The sequence below is a fragment of the Triticum aestivum genome, chromosome 1B, assembly GCF_018294505.1.
Source record: "Triticum aestivum cultivar Chinese Spring chromosome 1B, IWGSC CS RefSeq v2.1, whole genome shotgun sequence".
NCBI lineage: Eukaryota > Viridiplantae > Streptophyta > Magnoliopsida > Poales > Poaceae > Triticum > Triticum aestivum.
In genome coordinates, this window is record NC_057795.1 from 398,680,761 (window position 1) to 398,706,074 (window position 25,314).

General features: G+C 43.2%; 2 protein-coding genes and 1 long non-coding RNA gene across 3 annotated transcripts; 2 read left to right on the top strand and 1 right to left on the bottom strand.

The window, feature by feature from the left end:
* Positions 1 to 7,214: 7,214 nt before the first annotated feature.
* LOC123078737 (uncharacterized) lies at positions 7,215 to 10,292 on the top strand. Its single transcript, XM_044501336.1, has 5 exons — positions 7,215 to 7,231; positions 7,587 to 7,848; positions 7,922 to 8,114; positions 10,020 to 10,141; positions 10,278 to 10,292. Exons 1-5 carry the CDS (start codon positions 7,215 to 7,217, stop codon positions 10,290 to 10,292), a joined length of 609 nt encoding a protein of 202 aa, XP_044357271.1.
* Positions 10,293 to 10,448: 156 nt separating this feature from the next.
* Positions 10,449 to 12,398, top strand: LOC123127237 (uncharacterized). Its single transcript, XR_006462208.1, has 3 exons — positions 10,449 to 11,013; positions 11,145 to 11,206; positions 11,317 to 12,398. It is a non-coding gene; the product is annotated as an uncharacterized lncRNA (long non-coding RNA).
* LOC123127231 (ubiquitin-NEDD8-like protein RUB2) lies at positions 12,399 to 18,144 on the bottom strand. The gene is made up of 2 exons (XM_044546822.1): positions 16,509 to 18,144; positions 12,399 to 12,606 (listed from the first exon to the last, which is right to left on the bottom strand). Exons 1-2 carry the CDS (start codon positions 17,083 to 17,085, stop codon positions 12,518 to 12,520), a joined length of 666 nt encoding a protein of 221 aa, XP_044402757.1. The 5' UTR covers positions 17,086 to 18,144; the 3' UTR covers positions 12,399 to 12,517.
* Positions 18,145 to 25,314: the final 7,170 nt, after the last annotated feature.

Here is a 25,314-nt window from a genome sequence, read left to right on the forward strand (position 1 = left end):
AAAAAAAAAAAGAAGAAGAAGCCAATGAAAGCTGCCCACCGCTGTGCAAAACAAGCCACAGGGGAGAGGATGATATATATCTTTGGATTTATTACATGCCGACCTACCCTGTTTTCTTTTTGGCAGTTTGTAATCCCGCTGTTTGAGTAACATAAAGCTCTTGCCCCATCAAAAAGAAAAAAACATAAAGCTCTTGCCGAGCCAAGTTCAAAAATGAAAAAGAAAGAAGCTCTTGCGGAGCCAGAAACGCGACCGCCGTCCTCAACCAACCCCCCCCCCCCCCCCCCCCCCGCCCACAATTCCCGTCGAGCGAGGCGAAGCCGCCGCCGCCGCCGCCGCCGCCTCCTCCACCATCCCCAGCTGCCTCCGTGACCTGATCCGCCGCGCCGCCGCCAGCCCTAGCTGCCGCCTTGACCCATATCCGCCCCGCATACCCCCGCTATCTCCTCTGAACTCCTCTAGGTCTAGGGCATAGCCTCCTCCGGCGCCGCCTGCCCCTGTTCCGAATCAATGGGCCGTCATCGTCTTGGTCAGGATGCCCCACCACCACCTCCACCACCTCCTCCTCGTCTGGCTCCCCTTCCAACGCATTGCCAGGTACAATCTCAGCCACCCCGACCGAGCCCCAGTGTGCCTAGCCAGAGAGATACACGTCCTTCTCATTCGGTTGAAATCGGAAAGAGCCCCCACAGCTATCCTCATGATCTCTCTACTGAATCTGGAGTGACAGTGACACCACAACCAAGACTGGTGTAAGCAAGCGTCGTCATCGAGTTCATAATTCGCGCTTTCGGATGGGTTTCTAGCAAAATAAACAATTTCTTAAATTTTGTTACTGTATGCTGTTTTTACAAAGGTTTCGAGCAGTGGTCTCTTTTCATTGGAGTCACAGTCGGATTTTAGCTCAAATAGGTGCTATATAATATAAGTTGCATCCAACAACATTTAGTGAAACCAGTAGTCAGTAGACATAAAGCAATTATCTATATTTTGCAATTTTCCACCATAATGTTCTGACCAGTTTTTGTTGACCTACTGTCACGCCCAATATGCGACCCTATCCAAAAGGAACTCGACGGTCCCACCAAGGATAGACCCGCATATTGAAACGCTTTTACAAGGTGGATATCATTACATCAACATTACATAATAGATGGGGATACATACATAAGGCACCCAATGTCACACGAATACAACATCACAATACATCAGATCAACATCCGACTATGGATGAAACACAAACAGAAACTCAAACGACATCCACCCTGCTAGCCCAGGCTGCTGACCTGGAACCTATCCCCTGATCGAAGAAGCAGAAGAAGAACTCAACGCAAACAAGCATCGCTCTCGCGTCATGATCATCGCATAACCTGTACCTGCAACTATTGTTGTAGTAATCTGTGAGCCACGAGGACTCAGCAATCCCATTACCATGGGTATCAAGACTAGCAAAGCTTAAAGGGAAAGGAAGGGGTAAAGTGGTGAGGCTGCAGCAGCGACTAAGCATATATGGTGGCTAACATACGCAAATAAGAGCGAGAAGAGAGCAAGCGGAACGGTCGTGAACTAGCAATGATCAAGAAGTGATCCTGAACTCCTACTTACGTCAAACATAACCCAGAAACCGTGTTAACTTTCCGGACTCCGCCGAAAAGAGACCATCACGGCTACACACACGATTGATGCGTTTTAATTCCGATCTGGTGTCAAGTTATCTATAACCGAACATTAACAAATTCCCATCTGCCTATAACCGCAGGCACGGCTTTTGAAAGATTATACCCTGCAGGGGTGTCCCAACTTAGCCCATGACAAGCTCTCGCGATCAACGAAGGAATAGACCTTCTCCCAGGAAGACCTGATCAGACTCGGAATCCCGGTTTACAAGACATTTCGACAATGGTAAAACAAGACCAGCAAAGCCGCCCGGATGTGCCGACAAATCCCGATAGGAGCTGCACATATCTCGTTCTCAGGGCAAAACAGAATAAGCTAAGCGTACAGGAACTGACGTAAACCAAGTTGCCAAGGGATGGTCCCGCACGGTGCTCTAGTTTGGACCAATACTTAGAGAAGCACTAGCCCGGGGGGCTGTAATAAAGATGACCCTCGGGATGCGCGACTCCCAAGGGAAAAAGGGCTAGGTGAGGCAAATGGTAAAACCAAGGTTGGGCCTTGCTGGAGGAGTTTTATTCAAAGCGAACTGTCAAGGGGGTCCCATAAATCACCCGACCGCGTAAGGAACGCAAAATCCGGGAACATAACACCGGTATGACGGAAACTAGGGCGGCAAGAGTGGAACAAAACACCAGGCAAAAGGCCGAGTCTTCCACCCTTTACCAAGTATATAGATGCATTAATAATATAAGAGATATTGTGATATCCCAACCAAAATCCTGTCCACCATGGAGCAATCTTCAACTTCACCTGCAACTAGCAACGCTATAAGAGGGGCTGAGCGAAGCGGTAACATAGCCAAGCAATGGTTTGCATAGGAAAGGTATCAAAGGTTAGAGGTTCATGGCAAAATGGGATGGCTTGATAAACAGGTAATAGGTAGTACAGCATAGCGATAGAACGAAGCAACTAGCATAGCAATGATAGTAGTGAGATCTAGGGTAGCGGTCATCTTGCCTGAAATCCCGCAAGGAAGAAGAACGAGTCCATGAAGAAGATGAACGGATGAAGCCGAACCAACCGTAGACGAACGAATCCTCACGATCGCAACGAAACAGGAACTAACAAGAAGAGGCACACAACATGGTAAACACACCACAAATGAATAAGGCATGATGCACAACCAAGTATGATGCATGACCAATCTAGATGAAGCTACTCATGGCAAAAGATGATGCAAACAAGAACAACACATCAAAGCAAGTTTAAATGAGGTCGGGAACAACATATAACAATTTCGGTAAGTCCTCATATGCATATTTCGAAATTGGTCCAGATCTGAATAAACCTTATGTTCAAGTTGTTAAACAGCAAGTTAAGATGCACAAAGATGATCTACACGAGATTCTAGTCAAGTTACATATAAAGTTCATTTAGTTCGGAGCTACGGCCTAGAAGATATGAGCAAAACAAGTTAAACATGGCATTGATGCAAAATGCACCCAAACATCAAGCAAACACCTCAAAACATGGATGCAACAAGATAATATGAAGCTACATGCAATTCTAAGCAAGTTTCATATAGAGCACACTCAAAACGGAGCAACGGTTCAACACACACACACATGAAACAAGTTATAAGGACAATCTGTCCAAAACAGCAACTAGGCATATTGCAAGCATCAAAACAACATACTACAGCACCCCAACATAATAACAAAAAGCATGGACAAGATGTACAGGTAAAGCATTACAAAACATGAACACTGAGCTATCTCCAGAAATCACTAGAACATGCTCAAACACACATGGTAAGATTGCAAGTTATAACAATTTCAGACTTTGCAGAAAATAACATTACGATGCAATGTTTAGAGATATCAAACAACATGTTACAGGAACTTATAATGGCAAACAAAGGCATGGCATGAATCTACTAATAGCATAGAACAAAAGTCCTTTATTGACCATAAGCCAAAAGGATCAGAAAATATGATGGCACCCACGTAAACATAGCAAGTTATAATACAGATTAAACATAGCAGAAACATAATTATGAAGGCATGTAGATGAGCTTGTGCAACTCACTACAAAGCAATACATGGCATGGCAAGGCAACCAACAGTAGAAGGCATGTTTTTGAAGCTAAGAATGGCAAGAGCAAGGTCATAGGGTGCATAGAACACTAGGAAAACACATGGAAACAACTGAACTTAATGTTAACAGGCTGACAGCAACATTATGAAGCAACTTTGGAGCAAGATATGAACAAGCTACAGCAGGCTATAAATGCTACCAGGGGCATGGATGGATAGAGGATGACATGTAGATCAAAACATGTTTATAGAACATCTCCAGATTATGCATAGAATGATTAGTGGAAGCAGGTTTAAATCGCATCACGAAATAATAGATTCAGCCTAGCAAAACAGCAACATCATGTACCCTACTTAAAAAGCTCGATTCACTCACCAAAAGTCATTGCATGACAAGATAAGCATGGCATCATCAAGAAGACATGTTTGTGAAACAAACCAAGTCAAGAACAAGTCCATAGCATGCAAGGATCAACTATAGCAAGCTTGGTAAAATTGAATAACATGTAAACAATCTGCCAGGAAACATTTTGAAGCAAAAGTAGAGCACTTAAATGACATGCTAGGCTACTCCATAATTACAAAAAAGGGCATGAATGGATAGAAAACAACCACATGTTCAAATCATCCTTACTGAAGTATCTCAAAATATGCATGAATCTCTCTGTAGCATCAAGTTTACATGGAATCAAAATAACAGGAGAACAGGGACTAAAATCAGCAACATCACGATGCCTAGTTTGCATGCTTGTGCTAGTCACCACATTGATCACAAAAATATATGGTAAGCACCTCTGTAAAGAAGACATATCATAGTTCAAAACACACGTAGACATCAACCTCATAGGATGCACACATCAATCATGGCAAAAATGACAAAAGAGCTCGTTCTGATAACAGACAGCCGAAAACATTATGAAGCACTCTTACAACGCTGATTCAGGCATCTAGATGACCTCAAATGAGTATGATGCAATGGAATGAAATTATGTACTCGTTGAGGCGAACAATTTGACATATTACACGCACGAAACGGAGCTACGGATGCAGAGATACGACATGACGAACATGGCATGAAAATAACTAAAATCTGGGACTTGGGGATTCGGGGTCAACCTCCGGGATTTGAAATGGGCGCGGAGACGGAGCGGGTCGGGTCGGGTCGAGGCAGAGGAGGACCCGGGCGGCGAGGCGACGCTCCGGCGAGGGAGATCGCCGGCGGGGCGGCAGATCCGGCGAGGGGGGGCCTCCTCCGGCCGGGATCCCGCCGGATCGGGCGGAGGCGGACCGGCGGCGGTGAGCAGGCGCGGCGGCGGCGAAGGGCGTCGGCGGGAGGTGCGACCCGAGGTGCAGCCGGGCGGCAGAGGAGGCAGGGCGATGGCAGTCGTGGGCGGCGGCGCCGGCGAGGTCATCGGGCGGCGAGGGGAGGCGCCGGCGGAGGTGAGCGCCGGCCCGGGGAGCTTCGGCGACGGCGGCGAAAGCCGCGGGCGGCGGACGGCAAGGCGGCCCGGGCGGCGCGGGATCTGGGCCGCGGGGGCCAGCCACGGGCCCGGGCGGGCCGGCAGCGCGAGGAGCGGCGGCGCGGTCGGCGGGAGCCACGTGGCGCTTGCCGATTGGCTGCGGCGGGCGGCACGGACATGTCCGGCACGACGCGGACATGTCCGGCGGCAGAGATGGAGGAGATTTAGGGTTGCGGGGGATTTGGACTGTGAAATTTTCGGGGGAGGCCACATATTTATAGGTAGAGGGAGCTAGGAGAGTCCAAATGAGGAGCGGTTTTCGCCCACACGATCGTGATCGAACGACCGAGAGCATGGAGGGGAGTTAGATGGGTTTTGGGCCAGTTTGGAAAGGGTGTTGGGCTGCAAAGAGAGAGAGGCTTTACGGTTACCCGGTTAACCGTTGGAGTACCAAACGACCTCCAAATGGCACGAAACTTGACAGGCGGTCTACCGGTGTTATACCAATGCCACTTGACAAGACTCAGTCCATTCCGAGAAAGTTAAATACCCGCTCACAACGAGAGACGAAAAGGGAACGCCGGAGAGCATAGGAGCGCCGGATGGCAAAACGGACAACGGGGAAAATGCTTGGATGCATGAAATGAACACGTATGCAAAATGAAATGCCCATGATGACATGATAAAATGCAACACGCAAGCAAATGACATGGCAACAACGGCGAATAACTGGCAGACACCTAGCGCATCGAATCCGGGGCGTTACAACACTCCTCCACTAACAAGAGATCTCGTCCCGAGATCTTAGGACCGAGACGGAAGGGCAAAAGGGATGGGGTGAAACAAGAACTCAAGAGAAGAAACAAAGAATCAAGAGCACTCGAGAAAAGAGCGGAACGACGAGAATGACAAGAATCAAATGCTCATGGAAACACGATAGACTCTGAAAGCACTCCGGTTAGAACGAGATGAGAAACGAATAAGACTGAAAGAATTTAGGCAGCACTCCGGCTGATCATGGAAAGATTAGAACATGAACTTGAGGGGATGGAATGATACCTGATGAAGACATGACACAAAACCTCCGGAAAAATTTGAAAGAAAATTGAATGAAAGAAACTTAGAAGGAAGCATTGAACGGAGTTGTTGAGAAAATCAACAACGAAAGAATAAGCTTGTTGTGGACTTATGGAAAATATCTCAAAATTATGAGGTGATAACCGACCACAAACGGAAATGATTGGATAGCTGAGAAGAACGAATAAATGCAAAACTCCACTTCAAAAGAATACGGAGAATTAATTGCACTTCGAAAAGCAAGAAGGAAAGATACTTGAACTCCACCAACAAAATCTTGATGAACTCTAGAAGAATGAACTAAATCATGAAGAACCACCATGAAGAACTCCGTTGACAAAAAGGATGATGAGATAGAATGAAAGGATGAAAGAATAAGATGAGGCTTGCGATGATTTAGATGGGGTTCCGACGAAATTGCTGAGGAAATTTGAACTCCGGAAAAGAAAAGATGAAAACACTTGGAACTAGAATTTATTCATCAAGAACAAACTCCGAAGAAAGGGATTACTCACTTGAATGAAATAAGAATAAGATTTATTGTATGCTTATCCTTCATCAAATTTAATTGATGACAAGCAATGGATTTTTCATATCACTTATTCTTCTTAAAAAGGATTGCGAAGTGACATATCGCAAACTTGAGAAGGTCTTCATGAACCACCGGTAGGATTGAAAGAACGAATGAAATAATATGATAATCAAGGAAAAAGAATCTTGAACGAACCACCGTAAGAATTCAAAATGACTGATGAAAAGGGGCTGAATCACCGGGAAGAATTAGAAGAACAAATATGCTCGAGGGGATTTAGATGTAACAGAATAAAGAGATCACGAGCTGATTAAGAAAACACTTGAACGAAGCACCGGGATAATTAGAGAACGACAGCTGGAACGCCATGCTCGTCAGCTAAACTTGCCTCCTCAGAAAACATAATTTGCCATGAAAAACGTTCGATTTGCCATGCCTAAAAATCTGACGTGAGTTTACGTGCTGAATATGAGGTGGCAACGTTTAATTGGGCTTAATGAGGCGCGGGGCCCACCCTGAAAATCAGGGGGGGGGGGGAATGTTTAGTACGTGGGGAAGGAAGGCTTCGTAACTTCAAGTAATAGTTTACGTAGGTTTAGCATTTTCGGTCCCTAGATATCTCATATCTGGGTCCATGTATAATGGGTGAAGTACTACCAAGTAGTCGCTTTATATTTAACAAATAAAGATAAAGATTTGTCCATAATTCTCTTGTAAAAATATCTGTACTCGTTTATCAATAGGGTGCTTATATGATTGATTATTCTCCTAAAATTGTTCAAAATCATTTGCAATCTGTTTCAGTTCTAATGATGGTAGTGACGATGATGTGGATATTGGAGATCCTTTTCTTACCGATAGATTTGGAAATTTGACAAGTTGGAGGTTGAGTGATTTGGAGGCAGCAGCAGATAATTATCTTGAAAATGAAGAAAGTGAAACAGAGGTAGAAGAAAAGAAATATTCCAAAAAGGAAATGCTAAAGCGTGATGCTGACCGTAAGAAACAGTACATGGAATATGCTTTACAGAAATATAACAATGATGAGGATCTTGCTGGGTTTTGTGCTCTTTCCTTATAAATTCGTAACTCTTTATTTTGAGCACATTTCCATGTTTTAATCTGAGAAATATTTTCAGGAGATGCGTTTTGTGTTTGATGAAAGTAAAGACGAAGTTATCATTATTGAAGGAAACATGAACTCCTATGAACACTTCAACTTTACAGCTAAGCAGGCTGGTTCCACCGTTCTATTTTTTGCTGAAGTGACCCGAGACGAAGGACAGCTGTGTAATGTTCTTTGCTGCAAGCCTTTGGATTCTGATGACAATGGTATGCTTTCTTTATTGTACGTGACTACTAGTCATATAGTAGTGCTATATAATGGGTTGCATGAAATATGCTGCTTTGCATTTACTAATATGTTAGGAACTGTTATTTGATGAACTGCTTTGCCTCTAGTTTGCATTTCAATCTATTTATACGTACTTGCCATGCTTGGATTGGATTTGTTAATCTTAAATATGTAAAGCCATACAAAGTGACTCCTTAAGTAGTAGTATTACTATAATTCGATTAATATGAATAGCTGAGCAAGTTTTTGTGTGTAAATTTACTACTGTTGTCTGATGTTTTGTCATGTGGGGATCAACATACAGCAGGTGTGGCGTAGATGGTTAGGTCTCCTAGATCTGTCACCTTACCAGTTGTTGTTCATATCTAGTCAGGATTTGTATCTGATTGGTACTCTACATGATTTGTTCTTAGGCAAGAGCCTTACATAACATTGAATCCCTGTGCGTGTCAAAAAAATTGATACAGTTATATTTGTATTCGAGTAGAGTCTTGCCTTAAGCCATCCTTCACATAAGGAGGAAATCACCATGGTTTGAGTCTGTTATCTTCCGGGTTCTGCTTGCTGGTGATGACACTTCCGCTAGCATCTGGTCGGTCCTCAAGCTCCTACTGGCGTGGGGTAGGCTCTCAAATGAAGGAGCCATAACACCATGGTATTGGAGAGCATTATGTCTTGGCTTTGTGTTACAATGATCCGTGGACGTCGCATGGAGCTCTGGCAGAAGTAACAGTAGGGTACCGCCCCTCTGCATCAATAGCAGGTGCAGGAGCGCATCGGCTATTTGGTCACCTGGATGGCACACTTCGGAGTCCATTGCCCAATGTTCCAGTTCACCGTGCACCGGGCTTGAATAAGGCTGTTCCCCTGAATCCAGTTGACCTTTGCACTGTTCCAACATCTCGAGGCAAAAGGGCATTCAAAATACAAATGGTCACGTGTCTCAAGTATCCCCGAGCTGCAAAGAACACAATTAGAATTGGAGTCTAGGTGCCAATATGCCCTCTGATGATTATGAATATCTGGTGTGCAATCTGTCCATAATCAAAGCCAGGCAAAAACCTTATGCTTGGGCAAGCACTTCCTCTTCCAAATCTTGGGGAAAATCGGGTCTGCTTGAAGACCATCAAACAGAAATTTATAGAAGTTAGCTGCAGGACTTAGCAAAACTAACCCTGAGCCCCGTAGCCTTAGCGAAATCCTCCAAGTATTCATGAGAATCTGCATCCGACCAGATGAACCATTCATAATAACCAATGTATCGTCTGCATATTAAACTATAGGAAAATCATGGCCGGGGATGTCAAGAGGAGCAGAGAGATGGCCATTCCTAAAATGATTATGTATCATAGATTATTTTGTTTATTCGTTGGAAGCATGTATTTCGTTTTCCAACTTCCTTTACCAGCTAGTGAAACGGGCTAAATCAGGACTCCAGTTCTAGTTAACATTCTGGTAATAGTGGAGAACACAGAGTTATATCCTGTTATTCTTGTTAACATTCTGGTAATATCATGAATGAATACCATGCATATGTGCGTGTTCTTTTACTTTTAGGAAATAGTAATATGCATTGGGAAGTCTAGGATTTTACAGTTCGAAAACCTAAGCACCCACCATACAATATATGAAAATGCTATGTATTTAGCGAGATAAGCAAGAGCAATCAATATATTTTCTCTGGCTATTGTCATTTCAGCTCGCTGCCCAATTGTGTAGTCATGCCGTCTATCTTCACACAGTAGTTATGATGATGTAGATCAAAGTTTGGTAGCATATTACTAAGTCATAAACTTAATATATCATTAAGATTTATATGCTTCAAATCATTCTCTCTTTTGTCATGATATTGAAAAATGACGTCAATATTTTTGTTTTCGAAGGACATTGCTTTGGTTGTAAGAATCAAGGTTATGTGGACTTGAGGCATCCATCTGGCGAAAGTTTGTATGTTGGAGGTCATGTGGATTGCGAGTTCCCATTTATGTGGGATAGTATCAGTGAGGTACTGTAAATCAAGTGACATCTTTTTTTTCTGTTGTTTTCTTTCTACAGTTTTTATATATACTGCATATATTTGGTTGTATATGTAGGACATGTATAATACGTCTTATGCATTTGATTGTATGCCACATTTTCAGGATGACTCTGACTAAGGGAAGATTTCCTAGATGGCCATAAATAATGTCTGATGGGGTTGTTGGTCTTCAATTATTCTCACTTTAACGTCCATGTGATGCTATACTTTGAAAGGGCATGTATAACGCCTTGCACTAGCTATAATTGTCTCTACTATTAAAGGGCAATCTGCCGTCGTTGTGATGGTTCGACCTCTACCCCATGAGCGATAACCATCGACAAAAAAAAAACTCTCCGCGTCTGGCGAGGGCCACGATCGCTCCCCCATTCAACACGCAAATGTAAAAAAAGAGCAGCGCTAAAATAGCCGCCACGAGTAAACAAACCCACGCACGCACGATCCTCTCATACGAGGCTCCCACGATCCCCTCCATCGTGACCCCCTTCCTCCGTCCTCTCTGCCCTTTCATGTGGTTGCTCCCCCATCCCCACCCATGACGCGTCCGGAGGAGATGATGGAGAAAGAGAGGGAGGATGAGTAGGTACAGGGCGGCGGCGGCGGCGGCAGTGGAAATCCGACCTTCTCAAGAGCGGGCGTCCATGAGCACCTCAACACGCTCCAAGCCGTGTAGGTCGCCAACGTCGAGCGCCTCCGCCTCATGGACGCCGCGCCCTAGGGCGTGAGCAAGCACGATCCCGATCTCCGCGTGGCACTTGTCGTCTTTCGGCATCACGGACATCGCGCCAATGACGACGACACCGTGGAAGACGCCGCCTACCGGCCTACGAAGACAGGAAGTAGGTGTTACCTGACCTAGCTTCTCATATGAATTCATCTCTTTTTTGTTTGTTCCCAAGTTGTGTTTCTACCTGAAAGTAGAGGGTTGTAGAGGGTTGATTTATGACCCTGATAGTGGTTCCTGTTTCAGATCCTTAACATCCTATAAGCAGCATCAACCTGGACTGGATGTGCATCTCTCTAATTTACGTGGTATACAAAATTGGCATCTGGATGGTTCATGATTCCATGGAGTAGTATATAATTGGTCGTTTCATATATTTATTCACTCCACCCTGCCACATCCTGGACAACTTCTGTAGGGAAGCAGCTGCATATATACCGGCTGCAGCGGCAACGCGTGATGGAAAGGACGAGCGAGCATACCAGGGGTAATCATAGGCTGTGTGGACGACACGAAGGCCTAACAGCTGCGGACGCATGCAGGAACAAATGCGGACGACATGATGCTGGTCAAGGACAAGCACATCAAGGAGCTCGTTCCCATGAAGTACATCAAGAAGGCAAGAACGTATGTGTGTCCTGTTTTTTTGCTTCTTTCCCGTTGTGCTTAGTTTTAGGATTTGGTCATCGCGGGTTCAGCAAATCATCCTGCTGGTGGAGTTGGTTCCTTAGTGATGAATTAATCCTCGACTGAAGCGTGGTGACTATTGCTACAGGATTGCCAACAGTTTTACTTCAGTAAAGTTTCCTTACATTCAACGTAAAATGTGTTGCTTAGTTAAATTAGCAGCATGTATGTAGAGGTATGTTTATATTCTAGAAATTTGCAGCTCATACACATGTTTATTTTATTAACTGCACAAATTTACCAGCTCATATTTAGTGTCCAGGTATTGATATTTCATACACCAACATTGACCCTGCAAAAAGGTACAAAAGACCTTGTATTTTGACTGTCAAATACCATATGCATCGTTTCACTGGCAAATTGACCAAGCATCTTTTATCGTGTTCTCATTATTATTTGTACACTAATGCAATTCTATCTCGTTTCGGTAAGGATCTGGAGGTGGAGGGCAGCATCAACAGCCATGTTCTGCTTTCAAGTAGCCACTGAGCCTTGCTAGAAGATGGATGTACCTCATGCAATTAACTGGCTCTTAGTATCCAAAGCTAGATATTGTGGTTTGCAAATAATAAATCTTATAATTTGTAGTATTGTGTTATCCCTGCAGGTTACACAGTTAATTGTTTGTAGTTGCCTTGAAGAAATATCCATCTTCTTGATAGCTATACTCAGGACCTTACCTTCTCCCCTTATATGTGTGAATAGTTTGAGCATTATTTCACATCATAGCCATTGAGAGAGGAGAAAGAAAAAATATGTATGAATTAGTTTTATTGTTAGTGTCATTTATATTATCAGCAGTTTTTGTATTATGTTTGACGCCCTCGTCGATTGATTCCTTGCTTCGTTTCTGTGGTGATGGACATGCTATGCATTTCATATACTCTGTTCTGATTTTGAATGTGAGCACTGCATGTTGCTGTATTGAAATACTAATGGAAACATTTCAAAGCCACTCTCTTGAAAACCTGGATGTGAGGCTTCTGTACCTTCTTTTTCGTTTTCCTTTTTTGCTTCCCACCTCCCATTATATTAAGATACAGAGCTAGCTCAAAATTTGGTTTATCTATCTGTCTCCTTTTCCTCTGAAGATACTGAGGAAAAAAGCAAGCAAATGATTGGTTTAATATTAGTTCTAATTGATTGATCCCGTAGCATGTACCACTTATGATGTATTATACTCCATATTTCTTACAAAATTGTGAGCTGCAATTTGCATTGTTTTGTGCTTGGATATAAATATTTATTTCAGCATAAATTTATACAACACGTGATTGGAGCTAGGATGGTTCCACCCTATTTATTGACAAAAAAACAAGCTAGGACAAAATAGAGGCGCGCGACCTACATTTATCCCTTACCATTTACACCACTTGCATGTAAGTATCTGATTGCAAGGATGTTAGTTAAGAAGATACAAATGGCTACTGAGGAGTTCTATTTGTGTGTATATTATTTGCCATTCCGTGACAACGCACGGACATCCAGCTAGTACTTTCATAAAGCACAAACGCTCTCCCATGTGTCTTGCAGCGTGACTGGGCCGCACACCGTTCGATTTGTTTGAGGCAGCATATACAACCATTCATAGATCCTTTCTCTTGTCTCGTGATGGTATTCTGTGACCTTTTAGACATGTCTTATGTCAAAATTTGGAACCATCAACCAGCAGTTGTTTGGAACTATTGACCAGCAATTGTTTTAAATATTTTAATATTTGCACTCACATTCATAGTTTCATCTTTGGAAGTACTATTAGAGTATTTTAATCTAAGGATGCCGCTACGCAGCGGAGCCACTCCAGCGCCTTCTCATGCGGCAGTTCTTCCACATAGCAGGACATCAACAAAGATTCCTTTAATTTTAAATTTTAAGAAGTTTTGCCTAATACTTCCTCCGTTTCTAAATATAAGTCTTTTTAGAGATTTCAGTATGGACTATATATGGATGTATATAGACTTAGTTTAGAGTGTGACTAGCAAACATGCCTGTGTGTTGCAATGGGAGCATATTTGTGATAGCATATGCATAAGAGCATTATTTTTGTCTTCCTGATATGTGTTTTTATTTGTAATCCTAGTCAAGTCTTAATTTGGTTGTAAACATATTAGACAGCTCCATCAATAACAACCAATTTGTAAGGACATGCATACCAAATGTTCAAGGTTGTGTATCAACATTGATATTCTTAAAAAAATCATTATGAAAACAATCTAAAACAATATGAAAATTAAAGTCAAGCCATTGATTTACGTAAAGTTTGTACCAGCAACGGTGTACATTTTTTATACACCAGAAACATTTTATATAGGCACGTTTAATACTTCCCAATTTCATGGTCAACATTTTTCAAGACATATTTACTGTTTATGTCTACTTCTTTTATACACATTCTACTTTTTTGTATACACTAGGAACATGTTTTATAAACATGTTTAACATTGTCCAAATACAGTACATGATAATATTTTTGAAAACTTATATTGTTTTATGTCTACTTTGTTCCATACACATTGTATATTATTGTATACATTTTTCTTATACATTAGAAACATTTTTCTATGCATATTTAACATTTTTTAATGCATGATTAACATTTTAAAAAAATTGAAAAATTATATTATTATTTTCTCTTTCGCCATGTGGATTTATATGCTTCAAATCAGTAAGAGCAAGGTTCTGTGGACTTGAGGCATCTAGCTGGCGAAAGTTTGTATATTGGAGGTCATGTGGATTATGAGTTCCCATTTATGTGGGATAGTATCAGTGAGGTACTGTGAATCAAGTGACATCTTTTTTTCCTGCTGTTTTCTTGCTACTCCCTCCGTAAACTAATATAAGAGCGTTTAGATCACTATTTTAGTAATCTAAACGCTCTTATATTAGTTTATAGAGGGATTACAGTTTTTCTATATACTGCATATATTTGGTTGTATATGTAGGACATGTATAATACGTCTTATGCATTTGATTGTATGTCACATTTTCAGGATGACTCTGACCGAGGGAAGATTTCCTAGATGGCCATAAAGATATGTCTGATGGGGTTGTTAGTCTTCAATTATTCTCGCTTTAACGTCCATGTGATGCTACTTATACTTTGAAAGGGCATGTATAACACCTTGCACTAGCTATAATTATACTTTCATCAAGCACAAACGTTCTCCCATGTGTCTTGCAGCATGACTGGGCCGCACACCGTCCGATTTGTTTGAGGCCGCATATGCAACCATTCATAGATCATTTCTCTTGTCTTGTGGTTGTATTCTGTGACCTTTTAGACATGTCTTATGTCAAAATTTGGAACCATCGACCAGCAGTTGTTTTAAATATTTTAATATTTGCACTGGAGATTTATAAATCACATTGGTAGTTTCGTCTTTGGAAGTATTAGAGTATTTTAATGTAAGGATGCCACTGCGCAGCGGCACCAGTGCCTTCTGATGCGGCGGTTCTTCCACATGTATGGAAACCAATACATCAGCATGACATCAACAAAGATTTCTTCAATTTTAGATATTATTTAGTTTTGTCTACTAAATCCTAAATTCAGTTGATGATTCACTTTCATTGTTAGCCTCCTCGTGACAAGATCTATGAAACTAGATCTCATGTTGACATGTTTCATCTAAAAAAATTGTCAATAGTTGCCAGATTCCGAGTCACTTGGTTAGGTTAAATTAACTCAGTTCCCAACCTTTTTTACATTCCAGTTGTCAGTTTTTTATTGTACCCGAGTTGCCATATTTATTTCATATAGGTCGCCAAAACTATTACACACTAGTTGTCATTTTAATTCTGTCTGAGTTGGCATTTTCATTTCATAATAGCTTGTAAAAACAAATACACACTAGTTGTCAATTTTAATTGTGCCAAGTTGCTATTTTTATTCCATACTAGCAAACAGGCTTGTCTGCTGAAAAAATTACATCTCCTAGCCTCATACTTGATGACATTAGCAAACTCCTTAAAATCCTTCACACCGCCACATGAGAAAACAACATGATAAGTAGGTTGTAGTACTGCACTGCACTCTTGTGCGTTTGAGTCCGACCGACCCACTGCACTGCACCGGTTGGCTTACAATTTGGGTGGGAATTTGATCCACATAATCAGCGAGCACAGGAAGGTTTGCCTGCTCGGCAGAACATTTAATCTGAACCCTTAGATTAGATCTCAGACCATCAGAGTAATTTGGAATGCTCGATCTCATTACGTGGAGAAGATCATGCGGTGCTGGTTAATTCGTGTACATAAAGTTTAGGCGGCTGTAGAAAAGAAAATGTTCGCTTTTTCAATAGTAATGAAGATATGGCTGAATGGGGCATGATGGGATCATTCAGGATACTAATCGTACTCGGTACAATTTGTGTTGAAGAGGCGCTCTCTCTGTAATTTGATGCAGTTTCATAATTTTCCATCTCACTTTTTCATATGAGAACCGAAGTACAATGCTAGCAACATAATTATGCGAGTTAGCAATTCTAATGTCTTCCAGCCATATCAGTGACCTTATTAACAATATGCAGATGGACATTTATAAAATTTGTCTATGTAAGTAGAAACATGAGAACACCCGCAAAAAAAAAGTAGAAACATGAGAAGAAAGCCATGAACTGGACTCAGCTCCGTTCAGATTACTTTATATTTATATGTAGCTCTCACCCTTGCAATAAGAAGTTCAAATTACTTAATGAAAACTATTATATTTAACAGAAACTATTATCTTTAGCTCTATTGTGCAGATTGGTGAGGTTACCAGCTCATACATGTTTTCCCTCTTCAGAAATTACAGAATTAGTGTCCTGAATACACACCAACAGGAAAAATAACTGATCTTTTAAAGTAGCAAAAATATTAACGTAAAAAAAAGGGTAGCTATATGCCTATACCCTGTGACTAGTCGGCTCTAGCAACAGACACCGCCCCTGAGGGCGAGAACGAGGTGCAGCACGTCGCCACCCTTGATGTTGTAATCCTTGGCAGTCTTGTCGTCGGCGAGCTGCTTGCCGGCGAAGATGAGCCTCTGCTGCACGAGCGGGATGCCCTCCTTCTCCTCGACGCGCTCCTTGATGCGGTCCACCGTGTCGGTGGGGTCGATGTCGATCTCAATCTCCTTGCCGGTGAGCGTCTTGACCTTGATGGTGGTGCCGCCGCGGAGGCGGAGCACCAGGTGCAGCGTCGACTCCTTCGACTCCTTCTGCACGTTGTAGTCGGCGAGCGTGCGGCCGTCCTCGAGCTGCTTCCCGGCGAAGATGAGCCGCTGCTGGTCCGGCGGGATGCCCTCCTTGTTCTGGATCTTAGCCTTGACGTTGTCGATGGTGTCGCTGCTCTCCACCTCCAGCGTGATGGTCTTGCCCGTCAGGGTCTTCACGAAGATCTGCGGGAAAAAATTTGGTGAAGACCGTGTGCAGGCCTCCTCCCGTGCGTACCCGATCGGATCTGCTGACACCTGTACGTTCCCAACATCCCACGGTATCCCTCCTCTCACCGGCTCCATGTGTTCCCCTCGGCTCGCGCGCTGACGCTCGGCTCCAATCAATACTATCTCGGCTCCTGGACGAGGTGACCACTGGCCACGCAGATGAGTCGGCTCAGACGCTCCTTTCCGTTGTTCTCCCAGTCGCTCGCTCCGTTCATCCGCCGCCGCCGCAATCGCCTCCGCGTCGCCGCCGGCCTCCTCGTCCGCTTCCGCAGTCACCTCTTCCGCCCCGCCCCCTCGTCCGCCACGGGGTAGAGCGAGAGCGGCCGGCCACACGACACAGATGCGGCTTTGAGTTCCTTCCCCCTTCGGCTTGCCCGCTGATCTTTTCGAGATTCATTTGGGTGCGATGCAATTGATCTGTCCATGTCTGGGGTTGGTTCGTTGATTTGTGTTCCTGTTGTACTTCTATTATTCTTGCTGATGAACTCCAGTTGTTGTATAGTGTTGGGTCAAGGAGACAGCCACTGCCCCTGATGCGGTGGTAGGTAAATATTGATTAATTAACATGTACATTTTTTAGGTGATAAAACATATACATGTGAGGAACTTCCCGTGATTCCAATACTAAGCAACAAATCAGCATACATGTTGGTGTAGTGGAATCAGGCCTTCAGAAAATACTGCATTTGTAATTGTATAATAAAAAGAGAGCGATTATAGATGCATTTTCAGATAACCATGAAGTATGGTTAAAGTACAAGCAAGAGATAATTGTCCATGATCTCAATTCTATTGAGTTCTGTAAACAGGAGCCTTTTGTGTAGAATTTACAACATTGCAGTTTTCATGGACAAAAGCAGCATGTTGGTTCGATGGTTTGCATAGATCAAGAAAAATATTAGAGTACATTTCAGCTTAGGGCAAAGTAGATGGCAAAAGTATAGAATGTGTTTCTTTGCAACAAGTAAAATTGACAATATTATGGACCCCCTGGTTTCTTAGCATGTTACAGTTTTGAGGATTGGATTTTTATTTCACTGACATTTTCTTTTCTTTTGCCCTGTAGAAAGTCAATTTTAGAAAAACCTTGACTAGAGTGACCAGATGTTTAAGCATGGCTGGAAGGACATCTTCCGAATGAATCACAGTGAGCTCGAGGCCAACAAATAAAATGTTTCTCAAGATTCTACTCTTGGCTAAAGGATGGAAGCATATATAATCCAAGCAGGGTGGCCATCTTTGACATCGACGATGCCTTATGGAGGGGCGGGAGCCTCGGCGACAGAAGAACAAATGGGAGGCTTCCTCGCCGGGCAGAAACAAGGCTCCACCGTCCGTCTCCTAGACGAAAGACCTCAAGTACACAACTGTCGTTGAAACGACTGGAGAAGATGGAAAGATTGCTGATTTCGTAAAGTTAGATAGACTGTATGACAAGTCTTGTTACACTAAATGTCAAGTCTGCAACTTTGGAGTTGAATGTATGACAAGTGTTGTAGGCATCTAGAGTTGATTTCTCTCCCTGGCAATGTACAATGTATCTTTTTATCTGACATATATATGGATGATTTGAAATCTTCACTTTGATGGTAAAAAGTGTGATTGTTTCTCTCATCTGCTATACATATAAATAATCTATAGAATCAATGTTTCAAATAAATAATTTTTTCTGGAAACTTCAAAAGTGAGTTAGTACAACTTTATCAAGGATATTAATTTTGTCTTTGTATTAAGTAGGCTCAAACTTCAACTCAAGTCAAAGAACACAATCTGTTTGAAAATCTGGACAATCTTCCTTCATTGTGTTTGTAGCTTCCAAACCAGAAGCACAAAAATCATAAAACTTTATTGGAGCAAGATCCTTTTCATCCTACATTATTCTATAAATATTTTTGTCTCGAGGAAACCTCATTAAGATGGCTAAGAGCAAAAGTCAACTATGGAACATGTCAGCCTTAAGGACAACTAACATGGAAAATACATGTCTTCGTAAATCTTGAAATTTCACCCTGTGACACAATCTACAATTAGCTCATTGCATACATCGTACATTGACATTTCAACTTGTCTATAAGAAATCTCTCTACATGTATTTTCTGACCACTAAAGAAAATCTCTACACTATTTGATCACTGCATCAGCAGGCTTGATCCACAATGTCTCGCTCTGCTAGGTGAAATTGCAACTTGTTGGTGGCTTGGAGAACCCTGACAGGACACAAGATACCTTCCTGAAAGCATAAGTTTGACCATTTTCTGGACCAACAGTAGTATAAATCACACCTTGAACCCATTCATTGCAGTGAAAAGCTGTCACTTAGAAGAAAGTTTGAGTCTGCAGGTGCAAGTGATAACTAAATCATAGTATGTACTTAATCCTAAAAAAATCATATGTACTTAGTGAACTGCATTATCAAAATTCAGTGATTCTATAATAAAAGAGCACCAGTAAGAATGTTTACATACATATTGTGGTCATGTAGATGATTAACTCGTGCTTCTAATGGGTGAAAAATGAATAAAATTAAAGGTATTTGCACTGTAATGGAGTACTCCTAGGCAAGCCAGCAAGAGCAACAACAGCGGCATATATACACAGGACACAGCAAGCACTTCAGTACGAGAGGTGGAGAGCTGGGTGGGGAAACTATCCTTGCCGGCGGGAGATTCGGAGATGGAGGGCGTTGCTGGAGGCGATTGCAGGCGACGGAGGAGGCGAACCCAGGCGACGGAGGAGGCGAATCCGCAGCGGCGGCGCGCTCGTGAACCGGTCGCAGCAGTCGGGATCGAGTCCCCAACGCCCGAGATCCATGCGATACTCTGGAAAGGTAGGAGCCGAGCCGAGCCTGGAGCCGAGCAACGCTTGGGAACTGATGCGGAGGAGACGATCCGTTCGATGCAGAGCTTGTCCACGTGGCGCGAATCGAAGGCGGGGTTGCACAGGAGGAGGTTTGGAGCCGGTCTCCACCGAATTTTTTTCCAGATCTGCATCTTGTTGTCGTCGGCGGCTCTTTCCTGTTTTGGCGAGTCCTCACGACCGTGTGTTTCGCTCGGTTGCTTTGGAAGTTGGAACGATGGGGCTGTGCTGCTCGGAAAAAGTCCATTTTAAACCTTGAATTCGTAGACGTCCGGCGAATCAAACCCTGAAGTCGAAATCCCTGTCGTTCGGCCCCCAAACTAACTAATCCCGGTCCAAATCTAACCTTAGTGTCGTTTTAGCCCTTAAAACGCTGACGTGGCCAGGATTGCTAGTTAGGTGGGCCAGCTTATAACTGGAACGCGCGGGGGGGTGAACAGCAAATCGATTGGGGATTTGGGGGGAGAAACTAGGGTTAGGCGGCGGCGGCGATTCCTTGAGGGGTGCGGCGGAGGAGGCGATTGCGCAGGGGGCGGCTGCATCGGCTGCGTTGACGGCAATGTCGTGGTCTTCTGGTGGTTCGAGTGCTCCCAGCTTCCGTCGAGCCACCGGAAGGAGAGGGGAGGAATCTAGGTCGCCGGTGCCGTACCGCGAGGCCCCGATGGCGTACGAGCCAGCGAGGCTCTGCTGGTGCAACCCCCATCGGAAGGCGCCTAGGTGGATCTCCTGGAGCCGTCAGAATCCAGGCAGGAGATACTACGCCTGTGTTGATGCGATGGTGAGCTTCAAGTTGCTGTTTTTTTGTTCTGTTCATTTGTCCCCCCCCCCCTCATTGATTTCTGTTGGTGCAATTGAACAGCATGGTGGTTGTGGATTCGTGGAATGGCATGATGGCCCACTTCCCAAGTTTTGGAGTGATTTGATTGGTGATTTGCGAGATGAAGTGCGTAGGCTGAGAGGTCAAGGAAGTGGTGCTGTGATTGAAGATCCCACTGCAGTTGTGGCTCTCCCTGAAGCTGAAACAGGAGGAATGGGAATGGCTATGGCTCTGCAAGATCAATTGAAGCAGAAAAATTCAGAGATAGATGCACTGAAGGGCAAATATCAGACTGCTGTCATGCTGTTTGTTGTATTTGTGGTGGGTTTAGTTGCAGGGAAGATGCTACTGTAATAAGATGTGCAAGTGTTATTTCATCAGTTGTATTTGTATGCAATGTAGCAATGTTTTACGGTTTAGAATGAACTGGAAGTTGTATGCATTTGGCACTGTTTGGAATCAATGAAAGTGGAAGTGCAAATTGTGTTATGCCATCATTTTGTACCTCTCTGAAATGCATATATGTTTGCAATCTTTGCTGGCAGTAAAGTGAAAAATGATGCAGTTAGTAATATATTGCAGTACAGTGGAACATTATACTGTTTGTAACATAATGCATTGTCAGGATGGCATTTAGAAACAATGATAGCAAGTAATAAGAAGGAAATGCCACTGATGAAAGATCATTCAGATCAACTTAATTTCACATAGACTAGGTTTGAAATAAGTCACACTTCCACACAAATACATGACCTCTAGTTTGAGCCATGAACAAAAGATAAGTTTGCAACATTACATCAGAAATGTTTTGAAACATTGCAACTTCAACAAAAGAACTAGATGCAGCCCTTTTCAACTATAACTAGTAGTTTCCACTGCAAGTGAAATATCTGAAGCTTGGCACTGATGATGCAGGCCTTCTTCCCCTCTTAGCTCCAGATCCTGTCTTTGTGGAAGTAGATGATCCAGCTTCAGCAGTTGCAGTTCTCTTTCTTGGAGGCTTGAACCTGTTGGTCCCAGTAGAAGGACCTGTTGGTACTGAACTTGTTGTTGGTGGAGCAGATGCAGAGGCAGAGGCAGATGTTTGCTGCAAATTAAGGATAAATATGCAATAAGTTCCAACACAAGAGTAATAAGCAGGATAAATATGCAATAGATAAGTACATGACAGCAACAAATACCTCAGTTGGGTTCTTTTTCTTGCTAGTTCTAGCAAGATGAGCATTTTTTTTCTTGCCTCTCTCTGGATTCTGCTTACATCCTGATTTGTTGTGTCCAGGGTTACCACACAAGGAGCATTTGATAATTGTGCCATGCTTGCTCATTTTCTTCCCCTTAGGTTGCTCAGTTTCCTCTCTTCTCCTATCATTGTTTTTAGGCCTTCCTTTTTTCTTCTCTTTTCCTGGCAACCTAACATATTCGGGAGGCACTGGCCTAGGATTGGGTGACACTGGCCACATCTCTTCACCCTCCACAGGCTGCAAGCAATGCTCATAGATTTTGTTGAACACTTCAACAAAGTAGCAAGGAGCAATAAAATCCTCAATTTTTCTGTTGCACTTGTAGATGGCACTAACTGCATGGTGGCAAGGAAGCCCTGCCAGCTGGAAGTACCCACAAGAGCATGTCCATTTTTCCAGGTCCACAGTGTACTGCCTTCCTCTTCCATTCACTTGCTTCACTTCAAATCCATTTTCTCCATTCCATAGCACTTCAAGATATTATGTTCTAGCAATACTTTTCTTGAGCTTCTTAAAAACAGCAGGGCATATTTTTCCTTTAAAGTTGGCACCTTTCTCTCTTTGTTCCTGAATTCTCACAAGTACCTTTTTCCTAATTTTTTCATTCATAGAAATAATAGGATAAAACCTAGCATCAACTATAGCATGGTTGAATGACTCACATAGGTTGTTGTCAACTGATTCACAATTTGAACCAACTGGGAAAAAAGCCCTTGCCCAGTGCTGTGGCTCAGTCCTCATGATGTCTTTAGCCCCTTCAGGAGTGACTTGTGCAAGCTTGGCCTTATAATAGTTGAAATCTTGCTTGTTAGAAGCCTTAGCAACTGCCCAGAATTTTTTTTGCCACTCATGATCTCTATGTTTCTTCCTCCAATTAGCATAAATGTGTCTAGCACACATCCTATGCTGTGCAGCAGGAAGGTAATCATTCACTGCATTTATCAAGCCCTTCTGCTGATCAGAAATAATAACCCAGCCATCTCCATTATTGTTTATTTCCAAGTCCTTAATGAGCAGCCCAAGAAACCACTTCCATGTGATATTAGTTTCATTCTCAACTACAGCCCAGGCTAGTGGATACATCTGATTATTTGCATCTCTACCTATGGCACACAAGAGCTCACCCTTCACTGCACCTTTGAAGAAACAACCATCAAGGCCTATTACTTTTCTGCAACCAGCCTTGAATCCTTGCTTCATTGCATTAAAGCACACATAGAAGCTCTGGAATACACTTTCCTCCATGTTGGTTGGGTCCATGCAAACAGCAACTGTGCTTCCAGGGTTGCTCCTTAGCAGCTCAAGTTGGTAGTCAAACACTCTAGTGTATTCATTGTTCATTCCACACAACAATTTGTCCATGACAATTATTTTTGCATGCTTGCACTTTGAAGTGGAGACATCAGCAAACATATCTTGCAAAACAGTTGCTTTCATGCTCTCAATTTTCCACATAGGATTTGCCAGTATGAAGTGCTCATACCTCTGTGCAATCACCTTTGTAGTAACCAACTTGTTGCATCTGTTCTGTGCACATTGGTGATCATCATTGTATGTTATGACTTGGAATCTTGAAGTCCTTGATCTCTTGGCTGCATATATCAGCCATGGGCAGCCAGGCCATCCACACTTTGCCCTAACTCTGTCACACTCAGATTTCATGAGCTTAATGCTCCTCTTTGTTACTAGACCATATCTTCTCAAAGCTTTGCATAGCTGATTCTTGCTTCTAAAAACCATGGTCAAAGCAAAATGTGGTACTTCACTTTCAGGGTTGTATCTTGGGAATGAACTCTTCCTCTTCCTTATATGACCATCTGAATCTTCATCATAGCTGTAGTCCTCATCAGATGAATCATAGTTCCAATCCATTTCTTCTCTTTCAATTTGCTCCTCCATGCTGGCAATCAATTCAATTGGCACTGGTCCTGTGGCATCCCTACCTATCCAGCTCTTGGAGTCCCTCATCCTTTTCTTAAATTTCCTAGCATGTCTCCTGAGCTCCACAACTTCTGAATCCTCCCCACTATCATCAGTATGTCCAATGTATTCAGGGTCACTGTCTGAGTCTGAATTTTGATTGGCACTGTCAACATTTGCAGCTATCACCATTTGGTTATTCACATGCCCTGAAGCCTGAGGTTCAGAAGCACAAGCTGATGCAGGTTGACTTGGATCCAAAACCTGTGAAAAAACACCTTCCATGCCTGCCATTTCATCCACATCTACTACTCTGCTTCTTCTCTGCTTCAAGGGGCTGCAAATTCTTTCAGTGATTACACCAGTTTCATCAGGTATGAGCACATCAGTGTCAGACTCTGCAGGTTCAACAGCATTTACTGGCACTGGTTCTTCTGCAGTTATAAGTGCATCTGGTTCTTCAGCAGTTAAAACTGCATCTAGTTCATCATCATCACTCTGTTCCATGAGTTCATCCTCAAAATCACTCCCACTACTGCTGCTGTCATTGCTATCTTCCTCTCCATGATACTCCACATACACATCAGCAACTCCTCCAACACAAATGTAGTCAGACATCTTCACACACGAACTGTCATCATGAAGGAACACCAAACCATTGATAAGCTCTTTTCCAGGAAGCAGAAAATAGAACTTCATCGATTCCATCAACTGAGTATGATCTTTTAAATAGTCTTTCACTTCCTGCAGTGACAGTTTATCCCTCTCAATCTCTGACATTGCTTGATCTCCCCCAACATAGTCCAAATTTGGACCAATGTGGATGAACTTCCCTCCAATATGAAACCGAACGTTCAAAATCTCACTTGGGTCCATGATTTCACTGAAAAAACATACACCGCGATCAAAATAAAGCATAACAATCTATTCCTAAATCAATCTATTCACAAAAAATCAATCTTTTTCTGTCACCCAAATCGTCCCCAATTTTGCCCCAAATTTGCCGCTCAACCCTAACCCTAATGCCGCAACTACTCCAACCTATGAATAACAAGGGAGGAGGGCATCCAGAACATTACCTGCTCCTTCGATGCGCCGTCGCGCCATCACGATCGTCGCAGAGGTGGCGATCAACCGCCGGTCGCCATTGCCGTCGCCAGAGAAGGATGAATGCAGAGGGACGCGGAGAGAACGAAGCGAAATGACGGGCCGAACTGGGCCGGCCCACTAATATCGCCTCAGGCGCGCGCCGAACGACCCATCCCGGCCACCCCATTGCCACGTCGGCAATCCCCGTTTGGGAAACGACACTAAGGTTAGATTTGAACCGGGATCAGTTAGTTTGGGGGCCGAACGACAGGGATTTCGATTTCAGGGTTTGATTCGCTGGACGTCTACGAATTCAAGGTTTAAAATGGACTTTTTCCGTGCTGCTCGGGTCGTGGATATTTATATCGATCGATCCAGGCG

Coding starts and splice junctions, on each gene's coding strand:
- LOC123078737 (XM_044501336.1), top strand. Junction 7,849..7,921: donor AGGATCTTGCTGGGTTTTGT/GCTCTTTCCTTA, acceptor AAATATTTTCAG/GAGATGCGTTTTGTGTTTGA. Junction 8,115..10,019: donor TTTGGATTCTGATGACAATG/GTATGCTTTCTT, acceptor TTGTTTTCGAAG/GACATTGCTTTGGTTGTAAG.
- LOC123127231 (XM_044546822.1), bottom strand. CDS start 17,085: ATGGAGCCGGTGAGAGGAGGGATACCGTGGGATGTTGGGAACGTACAG. Junction 12,607..16,508: donor CGTTCTCGCCCTCAGGGGCG/GTGTCTGTTGCT, acceptor ATATAATGGGAG/GTGGGAAGCAAAAAAGGAAA.